At 35.7% G+C, this 23,752-nt stretch overlaps 1 protein-coding gene across 1 annotated transcript in view; it reads right to left on the minus strand.

Annotated features, from left to right (window-relative positions):
* The window catches only part of BABAM2 (BRISC and BRCA1 A complex member 2), a gene marked incomplete at both ends in the record, with an annotated part of 152,943 nt that overhangs the window by 101,995 nt on the left and 27,196 nt on the right, over positions 1–23,752 (minus strand). The window contains 2 exons of the mRNA XM_079550028.1: positions 5,132–5,206; positions 8,969–9,163. Of these exons, the coding sequence (XP_079406154.1) occupies positions 5,132–5,206; positions 8,969–9,163 (270 nt within the window). The remainder of the gene's footprint in view (positions 1–5,131; positions 5,207–8,968; positions 9,164–23,752) is intronic.

Here is a 23,752-nt window from a genome sequence, read left to right on the forward strand (position 1 = left end):
CACTATGGAAAGCATGGTCAAAGTATTGTGAAGTATGAGAACTACACCCTACCTCAGGGTTACCCACAAGTCTTATCCACCTGTCAGTTTCCTTATTTGTAAAGCAGGTAAAATGACAGCTGGCTCCACAGACATGACAAGCTTCAGAAGACATACAGGTCCATCACCTACATTAAGGCAAGGTATGCTGATAGTATTCACTGCATAATGTTTGATGCTATTTTGAGAGGCAGCTCAGGGTGAAAGAGGGCAGTGTAAAAAGTTGAAGTCAGAATCCGGAGACTAATTCCTTGCCATTGACTTTGTGACACTAAACATCAGATTTCAGTAAGCCAGCTTGCAACAAAAATCAAATTAAGTTTGAAAGAAAGTCTACAATATAAGCTAATATTTTTTTTTAGTTAAAAAAATTGGGTTAAACAGCATGGTTACTACATTGTACACAAATACACTTGTGTTTTGTTATTTGCAGCAATGTAACATACAGGTTAAATGCTGTCAAGTCTAAACCACAATCAATTGCTAAATCAAAATAGCAAAAACAAACAAACCTGTCCAGAAAAAGTTTCCTCTAATCCTGCATATTGTACTTTTGTTTGTTGTCTACTCCAGCTGATTTCTCAAACATATGCTTGTATTACAGACTTCTCCAGCATCTGGAATTTGGTCTACATGATACACAGAGGTTGCACTGAAGTCTTAAACAGACTTACTAAATGATGAAATCACAATAAGGAAAAACAAATACGTTCTTATCTTTCAGTTTGAACTTGAGGATAAACCTTTTCCATTGACAGGCTTATACACAACTATTTTGCCCCTGGCAATGTGTCTAGACAATGTTTGTTACTTGTTTCAGTTCTGAAAGATATGCAATGAATACAGTGGTCATCACAAAAAATCTCTTCAGAAAAAAAAAGTTTGGTATTAGAATAAAGCCTTCTACAAAAAGAAAAAAAAGAAATTATGTTCACTCTGTGCATTCCCTTTACACTTGAATAATAAGCCATTATTGGAAGGTTACTGGCTGCAGCATCATGGCTGAATTGGTTCAGATATTGGCTATTCATCAGGGCACAACACCATGTACATAAAAATAGGAAGAAAATCAATACATTAAAAATCATATGTAAGGAGGAGTTGGTAATTAGGGCATTTACTATTAAATTAAAACCTCAAAAACAAAATAATAAAAATACCTAAACGTCCTGTTTTCTAGCGCATAACCGGCAACGTGCTTGGAAGTCCACTCATTTTCAGCAACCACGTTACAGTCACATAATTCACAACAGTTAGGAAATTACTAAGCTAGTGATGTTTAATGCCTTATCACTACGATAACGCAAGTCTCTGTTACTGATCAAAACTATGAAACTAAACAAACAGTGAAGAGTTCCTTTCACCATTACTATGACAAAATTTGCAGCCAAAGAAAAGAATTTCAGTCAAAATGAGTGCTGATCAAAAAATCTCACTTCAAAGAATGGAAAGGGAAAATATGAGTAAACAGATAGGAAGTAAATATTTTCCTGAAGGAGAGCCAAATTCAAACAAGAGAACCTTGATAAAAGGCTGCTCAGTAATGAACCATGCAGTAGTTTGAGCCACCAGCTTGACTCTGTAGTTTGATGCTTACAATTTTAATTTATGTCAAACAGATTTATGTAAGAAAAAGTCAATACAAAGGTCTGCATTTAAATCTTGTATGAAGGTATAATTTTGTAAAGTGGAAAAACAACATGAAAATGAGTCTTTGCCCAGATACGCATTTACACTGTAAACTAACATTCCTTGCTAATTGATTGGTCAGCATGGATAATGAAGTATGTTATTTTTGTTTCCTGCATTAAGGGTATGCCAAGAAAACGTATGAATAGAGATTTATCTGCCACAGCCATTACTAAACTGCCATTTTGCTTCCTAATAAATTCTATCTGAAGAACACTGAGTAGAATTTAAGAATTCAAAGGAAGATGCTGTACTCCGTGCTGCTCTCTTAATCACTCTTGTTCTTCATGGACTCAGCTACTTTTCATAGAAAATGTGCACATTTTAACTGAAATTTAAATATAATGCAGAAAAAAGAAATTAAAATAACCTGGTAAATCAGCTTTTCAAATGCTAACAACTAAACTAAAAATAAAATTTTTATTTATCATAAGGTAAGACAAATATTCTCACCACCGACAGTACAAAACTGATAGAGGAAGATCTAAAGAATGAGGAGTGTATTTTCAAGAGTTGCAAAGATTCTGTAAAGCTACAGAGCATTCTAACAGCTTATTCAAACTTGAATTTTATCTTATTATATAAAGCTTTAAAGTCATATTTCTCATGTGATTACCTAATGAAATTGACAAATACTTCACAGGAGCATTGCAAATCAATGGGTTACTAGGATTAATGAGGCAAGAATAATGGTTACCAGATTTTAATACAAGTAGCATTAATTAAATATTAAAAAAAGAACTCATGGCAGAGAAAGTATAACATGGATTTGAACTGCATAAATCATTACAGAGAAGGTACTGCAGATTATAAGACTGGTTGTAGACTAGAACATGATTGAAACAGCATTTAGTTCTGACATTAATGCACTAACAGCCTTCAGTTACTGACTGCTCTTCCACCTTTCAGGATAATACATTGACAATTGCTTCCTCTGCATCAATGGATGCTCTACCATGCACCATAATTTTGCAAGCAGCACTGGTGCCAACATAACCAGCAGCTGCGTAGCAAATGAATTCTGATTATATTACAAAAGCTACAAATCTGTTTATATCAAAAATCTCATTAAAAGAAAGTAAAAATAAAAATAGAAAGGTGGACATGTATAGCTTGAGAGAAAATACATTTTTTAAAAATAACTTTTCAAATTTGGACTACTTGGAGCTTAACTATCTCAACTATCTACATTTATATTGCTGCCATATGAGATGACATTGATACAGCTAATAATGTCAGAATACAGGGCATTAAAGGCAATAGGGATCTGTTGTAGATCCATGCCTGCTACTGAGTGCAGTTTGTCATAATCAATGTCAGAGCCTGAGTCAAACCCTTCTTTGCTGTCAACAAACACTACTGAAATAAAACTGCATTTCTTCTCCTGTGGCTATTCATCCAGACTAAACATTTCTCATCTAACACAGACAGTTAATCGGTTAGTTTGCAAATTAGAAGTCTAAGAAACCTAAAGATTTCATCATATTACCCATCAAAAAGAATCTGTTATTTCAAAAGAACAACAACAAACAAACAGGATATTACATACAAAAACACATTCACTTAATAAAACTGCAACACTAAGACATTAAGATTTTAGAAAGGTCAAAATAAAGGTAGACTGGGAAAACTTTGATTCTGCTACCTCTGGTGCATATGTTTTCACATCACACAGTCTATAAACACATACAAACAAACACATTTTACTTCAGACTACTGAATCACTCAGTACTCGGGGTGAATAACACCCTAGGGAGCAGAGGTGGAAGATTCACAAAAAAAAACTCAACCTTGCTTAAAGCAAGTGGCAACAACCATTAAGGGGCAGGTGGGTAAGGTAAGAAACGGTGAATTAACACATATTAAAATGCTACTCCTTAAGAAACAAAACCTACTTCTATCACAGAATTCCTACACGATAACACTTCAGTAATTCACACCGCACCTTACAGCCCCAGATTGCTTCATTTCCTCCGAAGCTAAACTGAGGCATAGCAAGCTAAGTGAATGAAGCTAGGGAATACACTGGCTGTACACATCCTGAAATTCTTCATCAGTTTTAAAATGATCCTGGAAAACATGGCACTCCAGTGCTCAATAAGGAGCAGACAGTACAGTTCGTGTTAGCCTTTGACAGCCTCCTTTTTTCCACAGAGCCTTTCAGAAGCCAATCATAAATACATGTTACTGCATCCTTCTAAATGCAAGGCCTTCCCAATCCTCTTACACCTGACTGTCCACCCATCCAGTGAGTAGAGAAGGCTCTGATAAACAACAGAAGCTGCCAGTGTTGCTATGATGAACAAAGCAAGGAACTGAAAATATTTGGAGGCTTTTGAGTAAAATCAGGAACAGGTATTACTCAGTGTGTATTCTGCAAAAGTTAGAGATCACAGGGTACTGCTCTTACACTACAGAATTTCAGCTAGATTACAGTTTTATCTGTTTTTATTTTCATGGTTTTTAGCTCAAGATATATTATTTGGAGAATCACTAAAGATTCACGCTTGCAACTGTGAGCTAACAATAGCTGGAGACTAGTAACAAAAAGATGAAGAGGAGCTAACAGGATCTACACTAACATTTTCTTCTCAATGCATTAGCTGCTAAACATTAGGAAGCTGTTTTGCTTTCCAAAAATTTAAAAGTAAAAAGTTGAGGAGTCAGACATGCAGTTTAAAGAAAGATCTCTGCTCCTAACATCAGCAGACTCAAATCTTGTTCTGGCACTTCATTCTAACGTTAATAATAGATCTCTCACTGTTTTGTCTTCATATAATAACATTGACCTTATGATGAGCTTCCACTGTAACTGCTTGAAAGAGCGATGTCCGCCTGCTGTGAAAACCACTCATTTCAAATTATTCCATGTTAGTAGTTTGTCACAATTCTTTTTTCCCTTTGCTAGCAAATAGAGAAATACTCTCCTTTCTAACACGCACCAAAATTTCGCTGTCCTAAACCCTTGTTAGAATTGAAGTGTCTTTTCACTTCAGTGTTTTTTGTAACTGAATGAAGTAAACACCAATACATTCAGATTTTGTGGTATTTGTTTTCAATCCCTGTTAAGAAGTGGCATATTGAGTTTATTTGTCTGCTTTTACCATCAACATTACTGGTGCAATTTGATTGTTCACCAAAAATTCCAGATAATATTGGTATTCCACACAATCTTCCACAGTGTCCATCAGAGTGACAAATATGTTTATTATTTGGTAAAGCAGAATGCCAAACAACAGTATATTTAATGCCGTATTTCCAAAATATAATCCAACTAGGTTTAGAAATTGCATTTTCAACTTCTTGAAGAGGAGGAGGGCAGTAACGTCAAAATAGTAACTAAGAACATTTCAATAATTCATATTCTCCCAACAAATACTGTCAACTTAAGCATTCATTTTACCTTGAGAAGATACGTAGGAATATTGCTGAAATCTACAGGCAACTTCAAGAGGAAGCGAGCTGAAAATTCACCAGTCTGTGGAAAAACCGTAAGACTAATGAGAGCAAGTGTCCAAAGAGCTACAAAGTAAACATTCTGAGAATGGCATATTAACCAGAAAACACGTAAGAGCTCATACCAAACAGAAGGGTTGAGGTTTAAAACAACATTTCTCAATGAAATTACTGAAGATGAAAAGAAAATTTACAGATTCCACAGGCATTACAAAAACACTCTAAGACCATAAAACATCATTGCCAATATGCTAACAATTAGTCGGAATGCAACAATGTACATGACAAAAATCTGACTACACTTAGGCTCTGAACAAAGATTTGCCTTGTCTGGTCTCATTTCTGGTTCAGTGACACCTGCAAAAGGACTGAAAGGAAATGACAAAGTTTTGAGAGACAAAATACATGCATCTTCACAAACATCACAGATTGATGTAACAGAAGACTTGAGTAAGGTAAGAATGGATCAGAAGAGACCTCAACAAACATAGAAAAAAAAACAAAACAAAACAATGAGCTAGAACGCTTTCTGTCATTTCTTTTCAGAGATACGTGGTTCTTAACACCTAGACAACTGTTTACTGAAAATCTGCCAAGCGTCCCCTGCACATTGAAGGTTTTTTTGCATAAAGTGTATGCAAAGGAAATGGAAAGGATTTCCTTTCTGTTTCATACACTTCCTTAAAACCAGACTTTGTCCACCTGGTTATCAAGCAGTGAAGTTGGCTCTTTTTGAAAAAACAAATGTCTGATTTTCTCTGCCTTAATTTTTTGCCATCCTTACTCTGGAATTCAGGAAAGCATACATACAGGATATACATACAGCAGCTATATTTGTTAATTACATTGACTTAGCTGTGCAAAAAGCATTAAACATTTATTTTTTACAACTCAGCCCAGAATCATGAGAAAAGTTCCTTTTTTCAGTTCTAACACTATCTTATTTTTGCATATATTTTCTATTTATTTGTACAATGACATCCAATTTCTTAAATATAATACCTCATTTTAAGAGGCAAGGGGACAAATCAAAGCTGTGTGAATATTCAATATTTATTCTGCCACAGTAATATACATACATACTACTTCACTATTCCCCAAAAATAGTTTTCTGTAGCTAAATTTTATATTACAATTGTCATTAGAAGTTTAAATGTAAATACATTTCTACATTTAAACAGAATCATCTTTATTGCAGACACAGCTGTGTCTTCAGGCAGGCAGAAGCCTGGGATATACCTGAAACAACAAAAGTAGTCCTTCTATAAAATGGAGCAGCAGCAACAACGTATAGAAGTAAATGACTTCTTGTGCAAGCAGCACAAAGACTGTTTTGGCATCAGTTGGGGCACTTGGTATTTTATCAGACCAAAACTGATATTATAGACAGCAATTCTTGTCTGGACCTCATTTCCAAAGCAGATGTCATACAACGTTTGCCAGAAAAATCTAGAAAGTGATTTCTGGTTAAAGACTAAGTCTGATGAACTGTGAGTGAACGCTGAACAAATAAATGGCCTTTGATCAAAACATCAGCTGCTTCATGGCATAAAAGTACATCAGAGCTTGCAGGCCAGATCTTTTATGTCATTCAATTAAGATTGTGTTGCAATGTAGTACTCCCAGAGAGGTTCTGGACTCACAGCGAGCAGCCCCTGCCCAAATTGCTCAACTACCCAAACCTTGCCAGCTGCTGACAGGCATACGGTGAAGTCAGACGTACTTCTGGCCATAACACAGAGAGATTAGATTCAGGTAGTTAATGAGCATCTGTATCAGATGGAACTCTGCCAACATGAAGCCACCACACTAAATAGCAGTTTGTCTCTGTCATAGGTCTTGGAGGTCACTTCAGGAAACTAGACGTACACAAGCAAATTTCTGTTCCAATTTGGGCCACAACAACTCAGGCCTCCTTTTTAAAAAAAATGTCTACTTATTAATTCATGCACGTAAGATAATTACATTCATAACACTATGCAATGTGCATTCATAGATGATTATTTCGCAAGTCTGTTGAACCAGCACCAGTTCATTAGAGACAGCAACAACAAGAGTTTTCATGAGTTCTAGGCAAAGGAAGTAACACACAGTTAGTTACCTCTCGATTCTGAGAAATGCTGGTATTGCACCAATTGTCAATACTAACAAGAGAATTGTAAAGGATATGAAGGGGAACAAAGATGAGTTTCATAGTTTTGTGTTTCAAGACACTCACAAAGAAGCCTCCATAATACAGGTAACATGTTTACAGATTTTTCAAATGAGACCTTTGAGATCTTCTTGATAGAGAATACAAACTTTGAAAACAAAGCACATGCTACAGAAACTTTACATAGCTTTGAAATAATTGAAAGAATTTGCCTCAAAATGTCTTTGAGATTTATTTTATTTGAATATTTTAAGTTTAGACAACATTTCAATGCCAAATTAAGATAACATTTCAAAGTCACAAAGGACTGGGGAAAGAATCCAAAGACTTCAGCAGACAGTTCTTCCAGAAGGAGAAAAACAAAAAGTTTTCTACAGTCTTCACTACAACTTTGGCAGCTGCCAAAAGTGACAATAAAATCTGAGTATGGTACAGAAAGCACTTCAGTAAAACTGTCTGATGATGTTTACAGATGTGGCGAGTTGCTTGTGATGCCAGCTACAGAAAATAAAACTTAAGAAAAAACATACTGATTTAGAAACAGAGATCTGAAATTCTCTGATAAGAATAATGCCAAGTAAAATTAGTACAATGAGTGAGCTGTAAATCCTCATGTCATCTGTTACTTAAGGACAGTGAAAGTGACAAAGGTGAATTCTAGTCTGTGATAAAACAAGTGCTGGAATTTCATTTCCGGACTACATCTATTTCGTCAGATATTGCTCCTCAAGAATAGTATGCATCAGGATTACACTACTACTGAAAGTAAGATGGGTATGTGTCCAGCATAAGCACTATTACGTATTTTCTGATATAACTTACTCCAAAATTCCAGTGATAAAAACACTATTAATGGGGAACACAGCAGAGTTAACAAATAAATAGGTAGTTAACTTGCACACCAACCCATATGTCTACATTGTCAATAATCTCCACTTAGAAGGTGGAGATGGCATGGCACATTGCCCAAGTAAAGGATGCAATTTCAGGAAATAGATGAGCCAGTTTTATGCCTGAGTGCCATGCGAAGACATGGTTCCACAAAGTCACCGCCTCTAGCCCATGTCACCTCCTCCGATCCTGCAGGAAATCAGTCTTTTTTTTTTTTTCCCCTCACCTATTTAGGTTCCTGGAACAACTCATCTTATCTCTGATAAGCTGCGGTACGATACAGGCAACGGCAACTACCAATTAAATCTGCTCAACCTCAACGTGGAAACACAGTAATACATTCTAGTTCTAAGCGGAGCTGATTTGCCTGAGCAGGGTGTCATACCAGTGCAGTTATTCTGCCTCTAAAATCTTCACAGATGTTTAAGTTCCACATATTGTGCCCTGTAAATATCACAGGCTTTTCAAAAGTTTATCACTTCATCCCCAAATCAGATGAACTAACACTAGGTTGAAAAAAGAATTGCTCACCTCAAAATTTAGTTCAAGCAAGGTAATGGAATGATTGAAAAGGACAAAACAGAGAGTACAGGAAAGGCAGCTGAGTGAAATAAGTTGTGTTCATTGGAAATAAAGCAAGGAGATGCACACAAACAACCTGGTTTTCTAAACCAAGAAATGTCATTTACTAAAATTAAAGGATCACAAAGAGCATTGTAGCAGCAATTCTTAATAGCTTACCCAGTTATTTTTTTTGCCAGCATAGATTTCCATATTTTCTCCATACTGGGGCTCTTCAAGTAAAGTCTGATACTCAAACATGAGACGTGAGCTCTCACGTAATCGGCTGCACTGAAATTGATGATACTGCTGCACGAGCTCTTTCACAACAAGCAGGAGGCATTCAGGATTTGAAGGATTCCAAGAAGCCAAATTCTGTTGAATTTTAAAAGAACAGAGACTGAATTCATTTCCAGCAATAGGACAAGAATTTCCCCCTCCATACCGAAATCAGAGGTAAATACACATTTGGAAGTTTGGTGTCAAAGCTTAACATTAAATCTTCATAATAAATGGAAGGGTTATATCATGCTTTGGAAGGAAAACAGTTTGAAAAGCAAAAGCATGCCTTAATGTGAAATAAGAGCCCATATAGTGACCTACCAAAAAACAGACAATGGAGCTGCTACTAGGCATAGATACGCTCAAATGACCATTCCATTCTTCCCCAGAATTACACTGCCCAATCTGGGGACTTGAAAAGTCTGAATTAAAAAAACTGAAAACTGATATGGAATGTACGATGATAAGATTAAGTATAACCCTGAACAGTATCTAACTCAAAAAACAGCCAAGTGACTATGCCAAGATGACACTAACAATGGAAACTAATTACTCAAATTGTATTGACAGTGACATGGCAAACTGACTCAACTTTATGCCCTGCTTCACCGGGACAGTCTCTTCACTGCCTTGATTCATTCCCTTAACACAAATGACATCCATACAGAAATCTCTTCCATCTGCCTGGCAAATTTATTACAAGTTGACTATATATCAAGAAACACAAGTAAAAGAAATAAATATTAATACATTTGAAAGCAACTGTGTAAGCAGAACAGTCACAGCCTCTCAGTGTATCCACTCCAAACTCACTTAGACCAGTCTTCTCTGCAAAATAAGTTTTAAGTGGATAGGTTTTGCGTTATTAGCGATATCTAACACCATCAGTGTATGTGCCTGCTTCTGATTGACCGAGAATGGGTATGTGTTAATGTCAAATGAAAGCTCATTCTTCACTCCATGCCAACAGAACAATAAGACAGTTCCGACATAAAAACCACAGGGTAACTCCAGACTGCCATATGCTTTGTACTTATGTCCTCAATGGGTCTTGATATAAGCTCAGGGCACATTAACAGTCATGCAGCCTTTGGTCAGCTGTGAGCATAACACATCCCCAAAAATATAAAAGCTATTAATATTTTATGTAATATTATAATCAGACTTGATAAATACAAGAGGAACAGGCTGCCCAAAGAGCTTGTTGAGCCTTGGGTATACTCAAAACCAAACTGGAAGCAGTCCTGGACAACCACCTTATTCAACTCTGTCTGAGCAGGCTTTTTCCAATCCCAGTTCCTCTGCAATTTTATGTGCAGTTATTTATTTTACAAAAAGACAAATTGAAACAGAGAATCTTTCAAGCAAAGACTCTTCTGAGCCAAGAAGAAAGTTACAAGTTCTACCTTCTGATACTTTTCACTCTGCACCTTCAACTCTACAACAGAAACTACTTTTAACCTAACAACTGACGATGCTGCCATTTAATTTCAAAAGGCTTATAACTACTCTTATTTCTGTTAACTTGAGTGTAACCCTTTGGCATAGTTTTGTATGGACTTCATTATTTGCACATGATGACAAAATTTCCTTTCTCTCTTTCCACAACTTCATATTTGTTTCTCTCTGAAGTCACAAATATATTAAGATGCTATCAAAATGGCTTTCTTACTTTCAGCATCATCACTTATAAGACACAACTCTACAAAAGAGTACTATCCTTTCCCTCCTAGACAGAAAGGATACTATAGAATGCAAATATCAGCATCACCATAACTCAAAACATATATTACAGACCAAGGTAATTGGTAAATGTGTGAGTGTAGCAATCAGACAGACCAATACAAAGGGAAAGGTATTACAACAAAGGTGTGATTACGCTATTAAAAAAAAAAAAAAAAAAAAAAAAAAAAAAAAAAAAAAGGTGCTACAAAGGAAGGGAAGAAGATTGCTCACTCATAGCAGAAGAGTCTAGGTTCACAAGGGAAAGCTCCACCAAGAAGAGAACTCATGAAAGAGATCCTTCCTCACTGGCAGTCAGCCCTTAAATGAGGTCTAGAAGAGGTGCAGCCAGGCTCCACCCCTTCTGGTCACGCACTTGAATTGCCTTCACCTGTGCTCCCAGGGCTGACTGGGTCCTTTCCCCAGCTGCTCAATCAGTGGTTCAGGCCATGACTCAACAGTTCTCATACAGTGAGATAGCAATAAGGCTCCTGTAAGCTTCTCACATCCATACCAATGAGTGACTGAAAGCCTTGTTCTACCCTTTCTTCCATCTGCAGCTTGAAAAAAAAATTTATTCCCAACCATTTAAATTTACTCAATTCTAAAAAAACACTAGAGAAAATCTCTAAGGTAGATAGTGTCTTCTAGGAAACACATTTTGTATCATACAGTCTAAAACTAGATGTGTATAACCTTAAATTTCCTGTTCCCAAGCTCCTGCTCAAATAAAGCATTTCCAGAAAGCCAGAGGATGTAATATGCCAGTATGTATTGATATCAGCCAGACAAGTGAGAATAACCTTTCCTCTTAATGACATTGCTAGAACACAATAGAAATGTTCTGTCAAAGGAAATGACCAACAATATCTTAATAACCGACCTAAATGCAACTGTACCTTTTGTTTTTTAAATAATATTGCACTACAGAACAAAAAAAGAGTAAAGAGGAAATCCATTGTTATTTGTCCTACATGGAACTGAAGTATTGCTTTCTTCAAAGAGTTCAAGAACGCTGCATCAAAACAGCGCTGACGCTTTACAGTTGAAGGAATTAAAATGAATTATGTGCCTCTAGGATCTTTACTAAATGCCCTTTGTTCAGCAACCATGGAGTCAAACTAAGTATGAATTGGTTCTAAGAACAGATCACCTGAGGAAAACCTAACTAACAATCCACCAAGTACGCATGTCAATTCCAATCCATTCTCAATGCAACAGTAAATACAGAGAAAATACACAAATTTTCTCTAACAAGTTCTGATTTAAATACACGTTATTTTTTAACTTTAGAATTATATTATTAAGGTACTCTCGAACTGCCTATTGGCCATTACTTTTCTGGTCTTTTTTTTTTTTTTTTTTTTAAAAAAAAACTTTTTAGAAATGTTCTTTTCAAATCTGAATTTATAAATTTTAAACCAAAACTCTTTTGAATATGACTTAAATATGAAATCTTTTTACCTAATTTGAAGTGGCATTTGTCCTAAGCACTGCTCTTTCACCTGAAAGTATTTTTTAAGCCATTTTACTATAACTCAATTTCAACATCATGTCCCAAATACATGCTGTATTGTTCTTCCACAGCTTCAAATAGTACTTTCTTTAATCTTCCTTTATTTTTGAAGTCAGAGACAAAGAAAGCAGCTATCTATAGCACAGACAGAAATATAACAGAAGCAGAATTTGATATTCGTCAAGTTGATCCTTTGTAGAATGTCCTAATCACTACGGTTTCAGCACTGTAATGAATCTCCTGAGAACATGCAAAGATCTGTCACTTAATTCAATGTGCTCTTGCAACAGTAAATTGACCTCTTTCTTTAAAAATGTTCTAAACAATATTTTATTCAGCAGTGTAGTATTGCTTACACAAGTAGCCTTTGGAAGTTGTTTTAAGTAATATCTTAAACTAAAGACTTCAGAAAAGAAGAAGAAAAAAAAAAAAAGGAGCAGCAGCCTGCTTCCTTCATTTTCTGCTTTTTGCCTGTTTTCCAACCCTGGCCAACGCCGTTTTTGTACAAAACAATATTTTAAAGTACTTAAAGCACAAGAACAACAAAACGAGCTTCCACTGTTTCTGTGTTCCATGGCTCGAAGTTCTCTCACAAAAAATTGCATAAAATTTGTGCTAAGGATGTATACATACACAAAATTAAGAAGTTTAGTTGTTACACTTCAGAAAAATCCTGGAAACATTGAAACACACATTTGCTACAGCCAGACTGCAGAAGCCTGGCAGGTATGAAAAACCCAATTAAAGAAATACCCAGCAAATATGTACATGGCAGAATACATGTTGCTTTCCATAGCTTCTGCCTAAATCGCCTTCTGTCTTACTTACCAGGACCTTTAATTTTGTCTCTGACAAAAATGTATGTATTCAAATAAGCTAAAAATAAAAGAAAGGAAAAAAAAAGAGGGAAAGAATTTTTTAAAGAGACAGCTATCAAATTGCAATAAAAATGAATGTTATATCCAAAAAGTGAGCACACTGACAGGAGTACTGACAGTATCCTAACTTAGATATTTCATTCAATACATCTTTTCTAATTTGAAATGAGATTTCTGCAGACTTTCCAGAGAACTAATCAAATTTTACAGAACAATCAGTAATGCATTTAAAATAAAAGAAATCCAGACTTGGATCCAATTCCCTGTCCCGTTTGCCAAGAGATATTTTTAAAGGAACTCTGCAGTGCAAATTTGCAGCCCACCGTAAAACAGTAAGTATACAACTATGAATCAACTCCAACTGTGCATCCACAACTAGTTCTGCATTCATGCCCATAAAGGCTTAAATGCACGTCTTGGAATGGTTACAACCATTTTAATGTTAGTACCATTTTCTCTGCTCATCATGGAAGAATTTGTCTCTTATTTGCTGAGTCCATGGATGGAGTCTCAGTTAAACAATTCTCTTCTGTTTAGGCACTGCTCATGCTTCTGCCTATAACCTCCACAACTAGATGCAATTCCACAATTTGAATTTTAATTTATACCTTTTTAATCAGCCTTCCTATTGCCATAATGAAACTCACGTAACTTTCATTTTCTACAAAGCTGAATTGTTACCTCATCTTAAATAGTTTAGTTCACTAGCAGGTCAGTAGCGTGAGAAAACAACTATGCATTTTCTGTGGAGACAGAAACCTGGCAACGTTAGCTGTGATGGCTGGCTAATCCCCATTCTTCCAATTAGAGAATTAATTCTAAATAGTAGGACTAAGCTGTTCCACAGGAAAAGTATGTGTGTTCCACCTTCCATATGACAGAGAACAGATCCCAGAAACTTCACCAGGTAGCTGTGCTCATGGTGAAGGTGGCACTAACTGCCATCTGTCCACCAGCAACTCTCCATAAGGAAGTCAATATTCTATTGTCACAGAAGCTTCCGCTGCAGTTGCTAACTTTCTTCATTAGCAGACTAAAGTCTGCAGGAAGAGGTCTTTTACGAAATTAGATATTTAGACTTCAGAATGATTCTAATAACGTGCACATGCACTGCCTTTGCTCTCAACCTCACATGCATTGTACTACCATATAAATGGAAATATTCAGTTACTATATTTTGAGACTAACAAAAGATGAGGCATTCATTTATCAATGTCTACATTAGCAAAACCCAAAGAGATTCAGGAGATCTGTTCTGAAGATTCATTAGATCTTAATTTAAACAAGCTCACTGAACAGAATATATTTTACTAGGAGGAAAATCCCACAGATTTTGTTGGGGAACAAAGTCCACCTTCAAATTGTCTCACTCTTACTCCCATCTCCTGACAGAAGCTGACTGCATAAAAAGTAAGCAGTTTGATAAAGGTTTCTAGATTATCAGATAAGACCAAAGTGTTGAGAAAATCAATTTACTTAAATTGTGTATAAAAAGGCAAAGTGAAGAAAATACAAGGTCACCCACAGAGAATGAAATTTAAGCCATTTCAACAGCAATTAATTTAAATAAATAGCGATACCTACTGGATTTCAAAAAGAGACAAAGAAAACTTGCAGCCAGACCATACCACTTTTAATGACATCTTCTTAGAGGTGAGACAAGTGAAAACCTACAAAACAGCTTCTCATCCCTTCTAGGAAAGCGATGCAAAAATTAGCTTTTCAAAGCAGCCACAATATTCAACTTTTGGCAAAGAAAACACATGCGAGTTTTGTTCTGGAACATTTTGTGCATTGCAGTCTTTCCTGTATCCTTCCAAAAACCAAATCAAGAACTTTTGCAAACTACTCAGTATCAGTGATTATCTATTCCCTCCCATCCTTTCTTTTTTTTTTTTTTTTTTTTAAAAAAAAAAAACAAAACATAAAGCAACCATTGCTCAAAAAGCAGCTAATTCATAGCCTCTGTACAGGTTACTGCTTATTTCATAACTTCAGGCAATGTCTGCAGAACACTGTAATTCTACATTATCAAAATGAAAATATGCTAACAATTTCTAATTGATCTGAAATTGTTTTTCTTTGAAATGTGTTTAAAAATCCAGGTTGCCAGAATTTCTTCCAGGAATGTGATTTTAAAGAAGACAGATTGTAACTGTTTTTCCTGGCTATACTACAGGAAACAACAGCAAGATCTTATTTTAAGTTAGTGTACTTTTATATTTCTAAGCAAGAAATTAAGATTCACGAGAAAATGTCAGTAAACAAAACCTCCCAGGCCCATAAGATTGGTAGCACATTTCTACAGCATCTCCAATGCAGAATTATCATAAAAAATAATCTAAGTACAGATTTCCATGTTGTTTTTATCTGAACGCTGCACACATACATCTTATATCCTACAGTGGCTTAAAAGAAGTACTCATGTAAGTTTTTACCTGAAATGAGAAAGACCACACTGTGATACCAGTACTCAAACTGCATGTAATTACAGAAGAGATGTGGGTCCAGTGGTTACAGTATTAGACTAGAAACTGGGAAATCAGGTTTCAGTTTCTGCTCTGCTACAGTTTTCATGGACTACCATGGCGAAACTGCTCACAGAAAAAGGCACAGGATAATTATCTGCCATATGCTCACATCTTCCTATCAACAGATAATTTTCACAGTATTTGCAGGGCTGGAGTGTTACAACAACTTTAAAGGCTTCGGCTTCTTAGAAGCCAGCACTTAAACATCCTACAGTCTGCAGCTTCAAATCAGTCACTGTAAACCTACACACCATCTTCTTGTCATCTTATTTTCACACGTTCTTCTTATCCTCCTTTTACAAATCACCACTGGTACAACTTTCTGGAGTAACATGTCTGAAATGATCGCTTTTGGGCATAAGTAAACATCAAAGATTTAACATTTCATGAAAAGAATTCAACTCGGGAGCACTTCTGTCATGGTAAGTACTATCAAAGAAATTACAGACCATTTATGTTCTAGCTTCTGCGTACAACCACACTTTTTGCATTATGCAAAACTTGGGATAGCCAGTATTTTCTTTTAAGTGAGAGGCTATAAAAACTGGATGCACAAACTATGCTAGTCTATAAATGCTTAGCCAGAATTTCAAATACCCAAAGGCCTTGAATTAGCATGAAAGTACAGACCAAGTGAACAATGTGAGTAGAACATTAAGAATTAATTTTGATTTTGCAAAAGCATCCTACATTTTGTATACCAAAATTTTTTTCTATCATTTTTCCCATTGGTTAGACAGCGTGATTGTGGATTAGAAATTACACACCCAATTCAATTCCAAAATAAAACCCAGTAAATTGGACACACGGAACAGTCTTCCGCATCCACTGAGAATAAATCCACCACTTGCTCTCAGGCATCATTCACCAGGAACAGGAGAGCACAAAAGTTCTAAAGGTTGCCACATATTATTCCTACAACTTGCTGTGGGAGCAACTGAGATAGCTGATCTATGTATTTTAAGGTTGCTCTGGAGATGTAGGAATTGCAACTCTGAGCCCAGAAGAGCATTTTTAGTTGTGTACTCTTCCTGAAAAAGCCTGGCGGCTTCTCCCACAGATCATCAGATGCTCAAAAGTTACTACTTCCTACCATCACAGGAGAGAGAGAACAAAATTATCTAATTACTCTTCTAAAGATTAGGCATGTAAGATGTTTCTTGTCCTACTTTGCTAGTAGATCAGAATAGAACCTGTCCCTTTTCAGATCTCCCACCACGTACCCCTACTTGTTCTGAGAAGGAATTTCTTAGTTCCCTCAACACACAGATCCTGGGATAGGAAATCCAATGCACTAATCATTACCTAAACCAAGTGAGCACACAGCCTTTTTTCACCTTGGGAATCTGTTACTAGAAGTGAGCATGTCTAACCAGCACAGCAAATAGAAGAACAAGAAAAAATGAATTTAAAAAAAACACGTGCATTCATATCTTTTACCTACAGACCTGCTTGTCATGTATGGATGGCAGCATGAATAGGCCCAAACTTCTCAGATTCCCAGTGTACTAGAGAACAGATCACTGGCTCAGTATTTAATGCTTTACCTCAAGAGTCACTATTTAACAGCTGGTTTTTCATTCTTATCAGTCCTTGGGCTTTTTCCTTCCTGTCAAAACCAGTAATTTTAGCTACAGCAGGGAGGTAGAAACTTCACTGATTATATTTTTGGCTGAGTCCACTGATATCCCTTCAGCTTTTACTTTTGGGTGGCATATAGAAAAGTTTCCTTCTAACCATTTTCCTCCCTCTGAAAATCCCATAAATCAAAATCGATCCATCATATTGTGGGTTTCAGTGGCTAAGCCAGCTCGCTGTATTTGAATTTTACTTCCACATTTGCACTACAAGAGAACATGTATGATTTTTGAAAATACAATCCCTCAGAAAAACACCGAGTACCACTTCTTTTCCTACTACACTGGACAAATTAAAGCAAATCAGTAATATCTTCTCAAAAAGCAGTATAAGAAAAATGCTCAGTTCCTTTATGCAAGTGAAAGCTACACCTCCAGAAAGACAGATAAATGGAAAAAAAAAAAATCATGTAAAATCATAAGAACTATAATACCACAAACAATATGTTAACCACATTGGAAATATACTTCTGTATTTATTTATTTATTTTAAAGATAATTGAAGTATATGTGTATGCTGAGGATCTGAGATGGAAGATAGGGAAGAAACACAGGCACACAAGCATGTGCACAGTGAGTAAAGCAGAGAGATTTTGAAACAAACGTATGCAGAAACTTAGACCAGCAAAAAGCTGACAAAACTTAGCTTGAGCCCTCCTCTGTGTGGGAAAATTAATAGAGGTCTCGTCTCTATGCAAGGACATTCCTTTGCCTCAGCAATATCTTCTGAAGGAAAGAATCTGCAGGCTCCCAAGCTTAAACTATTCCCATTGATTTAAAACAAACAAACACACACACACACACACACACACACACAAAAAAAAAAAATCACCAACAACTGTAAGTTTTAACCGAACTCATGGCCTAGAACTTAATCAAATCTAAAACAGCATTATCAGACAGAATGTTTATTTATCAATGACTTTCTATAATCAGATAATTTAAAAGTTTGTTCTGCTTGCATATTTCTAAGCACTGGCTGACTGTCTCTCCAGAAAAATCTGTTTTCATGGCTCAACAACTTGAATTCAACAGGCATATCACATTGAATTTAGATGTGTTCTCAATTCAGGAAGATTGTGCTAGATTTGATTTTTCTTTTTTTCTTTTGAAAAAAAAAAAAAAAAGAAAACCTTGTAAGTGTGTTTCTAGAAAGCTAACAAGCTGTTGCCTTCAAGCCAAGACATTTCTTATATTCTGGAGTTCTTGTGAGGAAATGGAGTATATTGTGCCAGTAACATTACACACCAGGGCCAGAATCCTTTAATTTTTGCCAGCTTCTCTATTAACGACTTTTTTTCCTTCCAAATTTTACTGACATTGTTCAAGTCAAGTATGTTTACACTTCAATTACATGAAATAACAACAAAAAAAAAGATGTAATGACATTGATTTTATCAGTTTCACAGTTGCTATTAAAAAATTACCATATCAGAATTATTATTCCACTTTCAAACATTCAAATAAAAGACATTCTGCTTTCATACATCCAGCTTTGGACATCAGCTTTGTACTGTTGTTTTAAACAAACAATGACCTGAAAATCACTGAGATAAACTAGGATTTATTGTAATACTCTTACCATTAGCAAGATCTTTATTTCCTGTAAAGCAGATATATTATATTTATGCAACTACATGAGCATGCTTAGCCATATTGCCCCATTTCACAAATGAGACTATCTTAACTAAAATGAATTAAAAAAAAAAAATCCAGAGACAAAAGAGGCCAATATTCTGAGTTCAAGTCTAAGCCAAATCTACATATCTTTAAAATAAATACAAGCATTTATTTAAATATATCATTTATTTAAATTAAAATTTAAATGCTTTATTATTCTGGTCCAAGCTTCCTCCTCATGTAACTGAACAGTTGTGGAAAAGACGGTCAAACTTATATGATAGAAGAAAAATCACTATTCTTTCTGAAAAACAGTATGACTAGAAAGCCATTAAGTGTTTCTCCCCATTTTGCTGATGGAGAACAATTATATTTCTCACCATACGTATAAAAGCTAACTTGGCAGAAAAACATTTTCTCCCAGTTTGCCATCCCTCAGTCAAACGAGCCATGCACACTCCTAGTATTCTCTTAAACTAGTATTTCCCAGACAGAAAAGCACTATTTTTTTTAAGAGCTAATATTCTAGATTTTCCTCATTCTAGGGACAAGTGGCATTATCAAGCAAAGAAGAATGTGCCAAAAAAAAAGAAAAAAGAAAAAAAAAAAAAAAGGAAATGTTTCCTTACCTTACCAAGTCCTTCAGTGAGAAGTAATGGAATTAATTTTGCAAGAGTATATTGGCAAGTTTTAAGAAAGGGAGGAAAAACTACCTGACTTATCAAATATTTTCCTTCCAAAAGTTAAATACATAGGATCCAAACATATGAATTTGTTCAATCTATGGAGGTTTTGACTAGGAGGAAAAAAAAGCAAAAAACAGCTAAGATGTTACAAATAACTCAAGCAGAACTTCTGGAAATAGCATATTCTCTTCTGCTTACGCTTTTGGACTGAATTTTCATAAGCTGTGCAAAGAAATGCTGTAATTTCAGAAAAAGTAAGGTAAATAGATACAGTGATTTTACACAAGTAGAAAATGACAGAGAATTATACAAGGTTACTAAGTCCTCGCAGCACCATAAATATTTACAGTTTATTTTAAAATACAGAACATGCAATCCTGCATTCTGTTACACTTAAATTCTCTACAATCAAATTCAAAACAAGCTAATTTAAGGCTTTTAGTGCAAGAGTGGTAGGTTAGTGATCCAAGAACGGAATCCTCTGCTAACATCCCAAATACAAGCAACAAAAGAGGTGGTAATACTGGAAAAGTTCAAACTTACTGACACATCTCCCTGACAAATCCAATAACCTCCCAGACCTAATTGTACAGCCATATCCTGAAACTACCAGTGCTCATTTGCCCTTACAGAGGGGACTTACAATATTAAACATGTAATAAGCATCTGCTCCTCTGCCAACAACACAACAGCAAGGCTTTTTAGAACAAAGTAGTTTAGATGGCATGAGCTAATACAAGCATTGGGTTTTTTTAACAGCTGTGAGCATAGGGACAACTGATGCTGTTAAACATCTGCCTTATGCACCTGATGGTGGATGAAGAACAATTAAAGAAAGGGGGGATATTTAAAGGAACTATTTCACTACCTATTACATGCTCTCTCAAGATGATGACAGTAACAATGATTAACATTTTGAACACAGTCACAGAAGCAATACAGCCTTTATGACATTTGTCATACAGTCATACGATAAATACTACAGAGGCTAATAATCCAAATACAAGTGCTTAAAATAAAAATTGCTCTATACAAGACACATCACGTAACATTTAATATGATCTAGCAGCAAAATTAGCTGCATGAATGAAATCTGTACCTAGTATTAGCAATTTGACAAGGGCAAACTATTTCTAGCTCTTTGTTCTGGGATCAGAACAGCAGTGGTCCATTCTCTGCATTACTGTGATGGCAACACTCTCCCACGTGAATGCAACATACGTATTCCCACATATAGTAGACTGCAAGGACACACTGAGCACTTGCTGGGCTTCAGGAAATACTCATGTCCTCTTGCCTCCATCACCAGCTAAAGAAGTCTTTTCAATAGCACTGAGTGGGCAGAATCTTTCTGGGGTGATTGGCTGAAGTAGGATGCTAAAACAAACAAACAAACAAAAAAAAACTACAAGCCCTTAAACAAACCACTAGCTTGCACACACTGCTATTGTATCCTCTTTGCCAAACAGAATATACTTAAAAATTATTGGAAAAATGGGGTTAACATTTTGCATACGCACTTCAGTTATTAACTGGCTCACATTAACAATCAACTAGGCTAACATAACAAACAATTCTTGTTACTCAAACTGGCGTCATTGTAATGAGCTCCAAATTAATCTCATCCGTACACAATCACTAATCTTGTTTTGTGCCAACTGAATTTTTAATCAGAACAGAGTGAATCATAGGTTGTTTTTAAAATACATTTTTAATACTTGTCATCCAAAATGCATAAACACTAGAGCAGGGAAGAACTTTTCTATTTACATTCTGAGAAGCTGATTTTATTTATGCATACTATACACACAAGTATCAAGCACATGCTATAGCTGAGGATATTTTTAATAAAAAGGAAAAATAAATGTTTATTTCTAATAATGCCTAAATTGTGCATAGCATCATCAACCTAAACAATTTAGCTCTTATTATAATTGAAACAGTATGACAAACCAAAATCAAAGGAATAGTAATCCCTTGACTATAATACCAATCTCTGCATCATTCTAGGAACCCAGAATATACACAAATTATAGCCTACAACCATAGGATAACTTCTGAGACTCAGCCTGAGTTTCAAAATGAAGTGATTTTATTATTTCTGTGAAATACAGAAAGAAAGCAGAGTTTCAAAAGGCACGTTGACTTGATTTTAATACCAATTTAACAAAGGAACTGATTAGATCTGTATATAACAAGTACTCAATACATCATTTCATTGCTAAAATACAAGCCCAACTATTTAGGTATTTCCTGAAAGAAAAAAAAAAAAAAAAAAAAAAAAAAAGACATCTTCACATACAGCATCTACCTTTTAAAATGCAGGACTTCTTGAATCTCGTTAGCTGTCTGACTAACAGCTGCTTAACTGAACACCTGTTACAGCATATAGATGAAAATGTAACTTGAAGGTCTGCCTACGGCTATGGAAACTGCAGGAGAGACTGATGTGATTCAGGTTTCATTAGGGAAGCCTCCTGACAACCTCTAACATAGCCACATAAGCTTGAGGAATCTAGAGTACCTGGTTCTTGTTTCAAGTTGAACATAAAGCCTGACTCAAGCCATGGAACATGTGATGACTTTTGCTTGACAAACAAGACATTCAGGCAGATGAGAGCACTGCAGGAAGGCACAACGTCAGAATTCCCACATATTCCACTGCATGCACTCTTTACTTACAGACTGTGGACTTATCCCTCATTTAATACTATCTACATGCCTTTGTGAATTGTAGATTCTGTTTTGATATCCAGGAACAGTTGCATCAAAAGGATTTGTAGGTTGCTTAAGATTTAGATATTGAATTATGATCAACATGCTAATCTGTTTTTGCTTAACATGTTAACATACCTTTCCACTAACTACAAAAAATTCCCCTAATACATTAGAATCCAATTAAAATCATCTTCATTAAATAGGTCTGAGACATGTGGAGAAAAGGGAGTTATTAAAATGCCTAGCATAATGAACAAGTTACTGTTAACGTAACATTCTGGAGAAAACAAGTCTGCAAACTATGTTGAACATTAAAAGGCAAATGCCAAAGCAAAGGTACACCATAGCTGCAAAGTGGGGACAACTTGCTCTGATAGCATCAGGAGGGACTGGAGGAGAATGACCAAGTATCTTATCAAAAAAAGATTACATTAACATAGTGAATGTTACAGCAAGGCATAATGACCACAGAAAAACTGCTGGGCTGCCAATTTATTTTTCTTTTCTTTTTAATTTTAAAATAGGCTAATTAATATCTTTTGCATCAAGGAGCAAATGGCTCTTCAAGCTGTTTTGGAATGCAGGGAGTGGGAAGTATGTTCCATGTTTAGGCAGAAGAAAAGCAATGCACCCAAATGATGCCCCATTAACCAACCGTGTAAGAAAGAAAGAAAACGAAGGATGTTTTTATTCTTATGGGCTTCTCAGTGGATGAGTATTACAAGCAACTTCTCTTCACATGAGAAATAAGACACCACATCACACTTGGCAAACTTTTCCCTCCAAACAATACTTCTGTTAGATGCCCCAAATTCTCTTTCAGCATTTAAGATCTCATTTGTTCTTTGTTGTTCATTTCAGTTTTTCCAGCACATTAAAAAAAATGCTCCTCCTCCACTAACAACAACTGCAGAAACTGCTGTTGCTATGAATACTTCCCAAGACACTATAGTACTGTGAAACAGTAAAACAAAAAGGGAAAAATAAGAGAACTAGTAAATTAAAGATTGTGAAAACAATTCTAGAATTGGCATACGAAGTAAAAGCTTTCCTAAAAGAAGCCTAACAGAATAGCTATTCAACAGTGTCACGGTTCCTTCCCAAAAGAGTTTGCAAGTTTCACAGGGAAATGACCAGGTGAAGCAAAGAAATAAGACATTCACCTTGACATTCACCTTACAAAATTTCAGCTAGGTATGCTAAAAACAATTATTAATGCTAATTCTTTTAAGATTATATAATTTCCCAGCATAATTTAATGTGAAATGAATAAAGACAAAAACAAAAAATGCAACTGTTATGTCACACATAAAGGACAATGTTCAGCTGTGCAACCACTACAGTGGGGCTGCTCCACCCGGATACCTTGTCCCC

Source organism: Tetrao urogallus, assembly GCF_951394365.1.
Source record: "Tetrao urogallus genome assembly, chromosome: 2".
NCBI lineage: Eukaryota > Metazoa > Chordata > Aves > Galliformes > Phasianidae > Tetrao > Tetrao urogallus.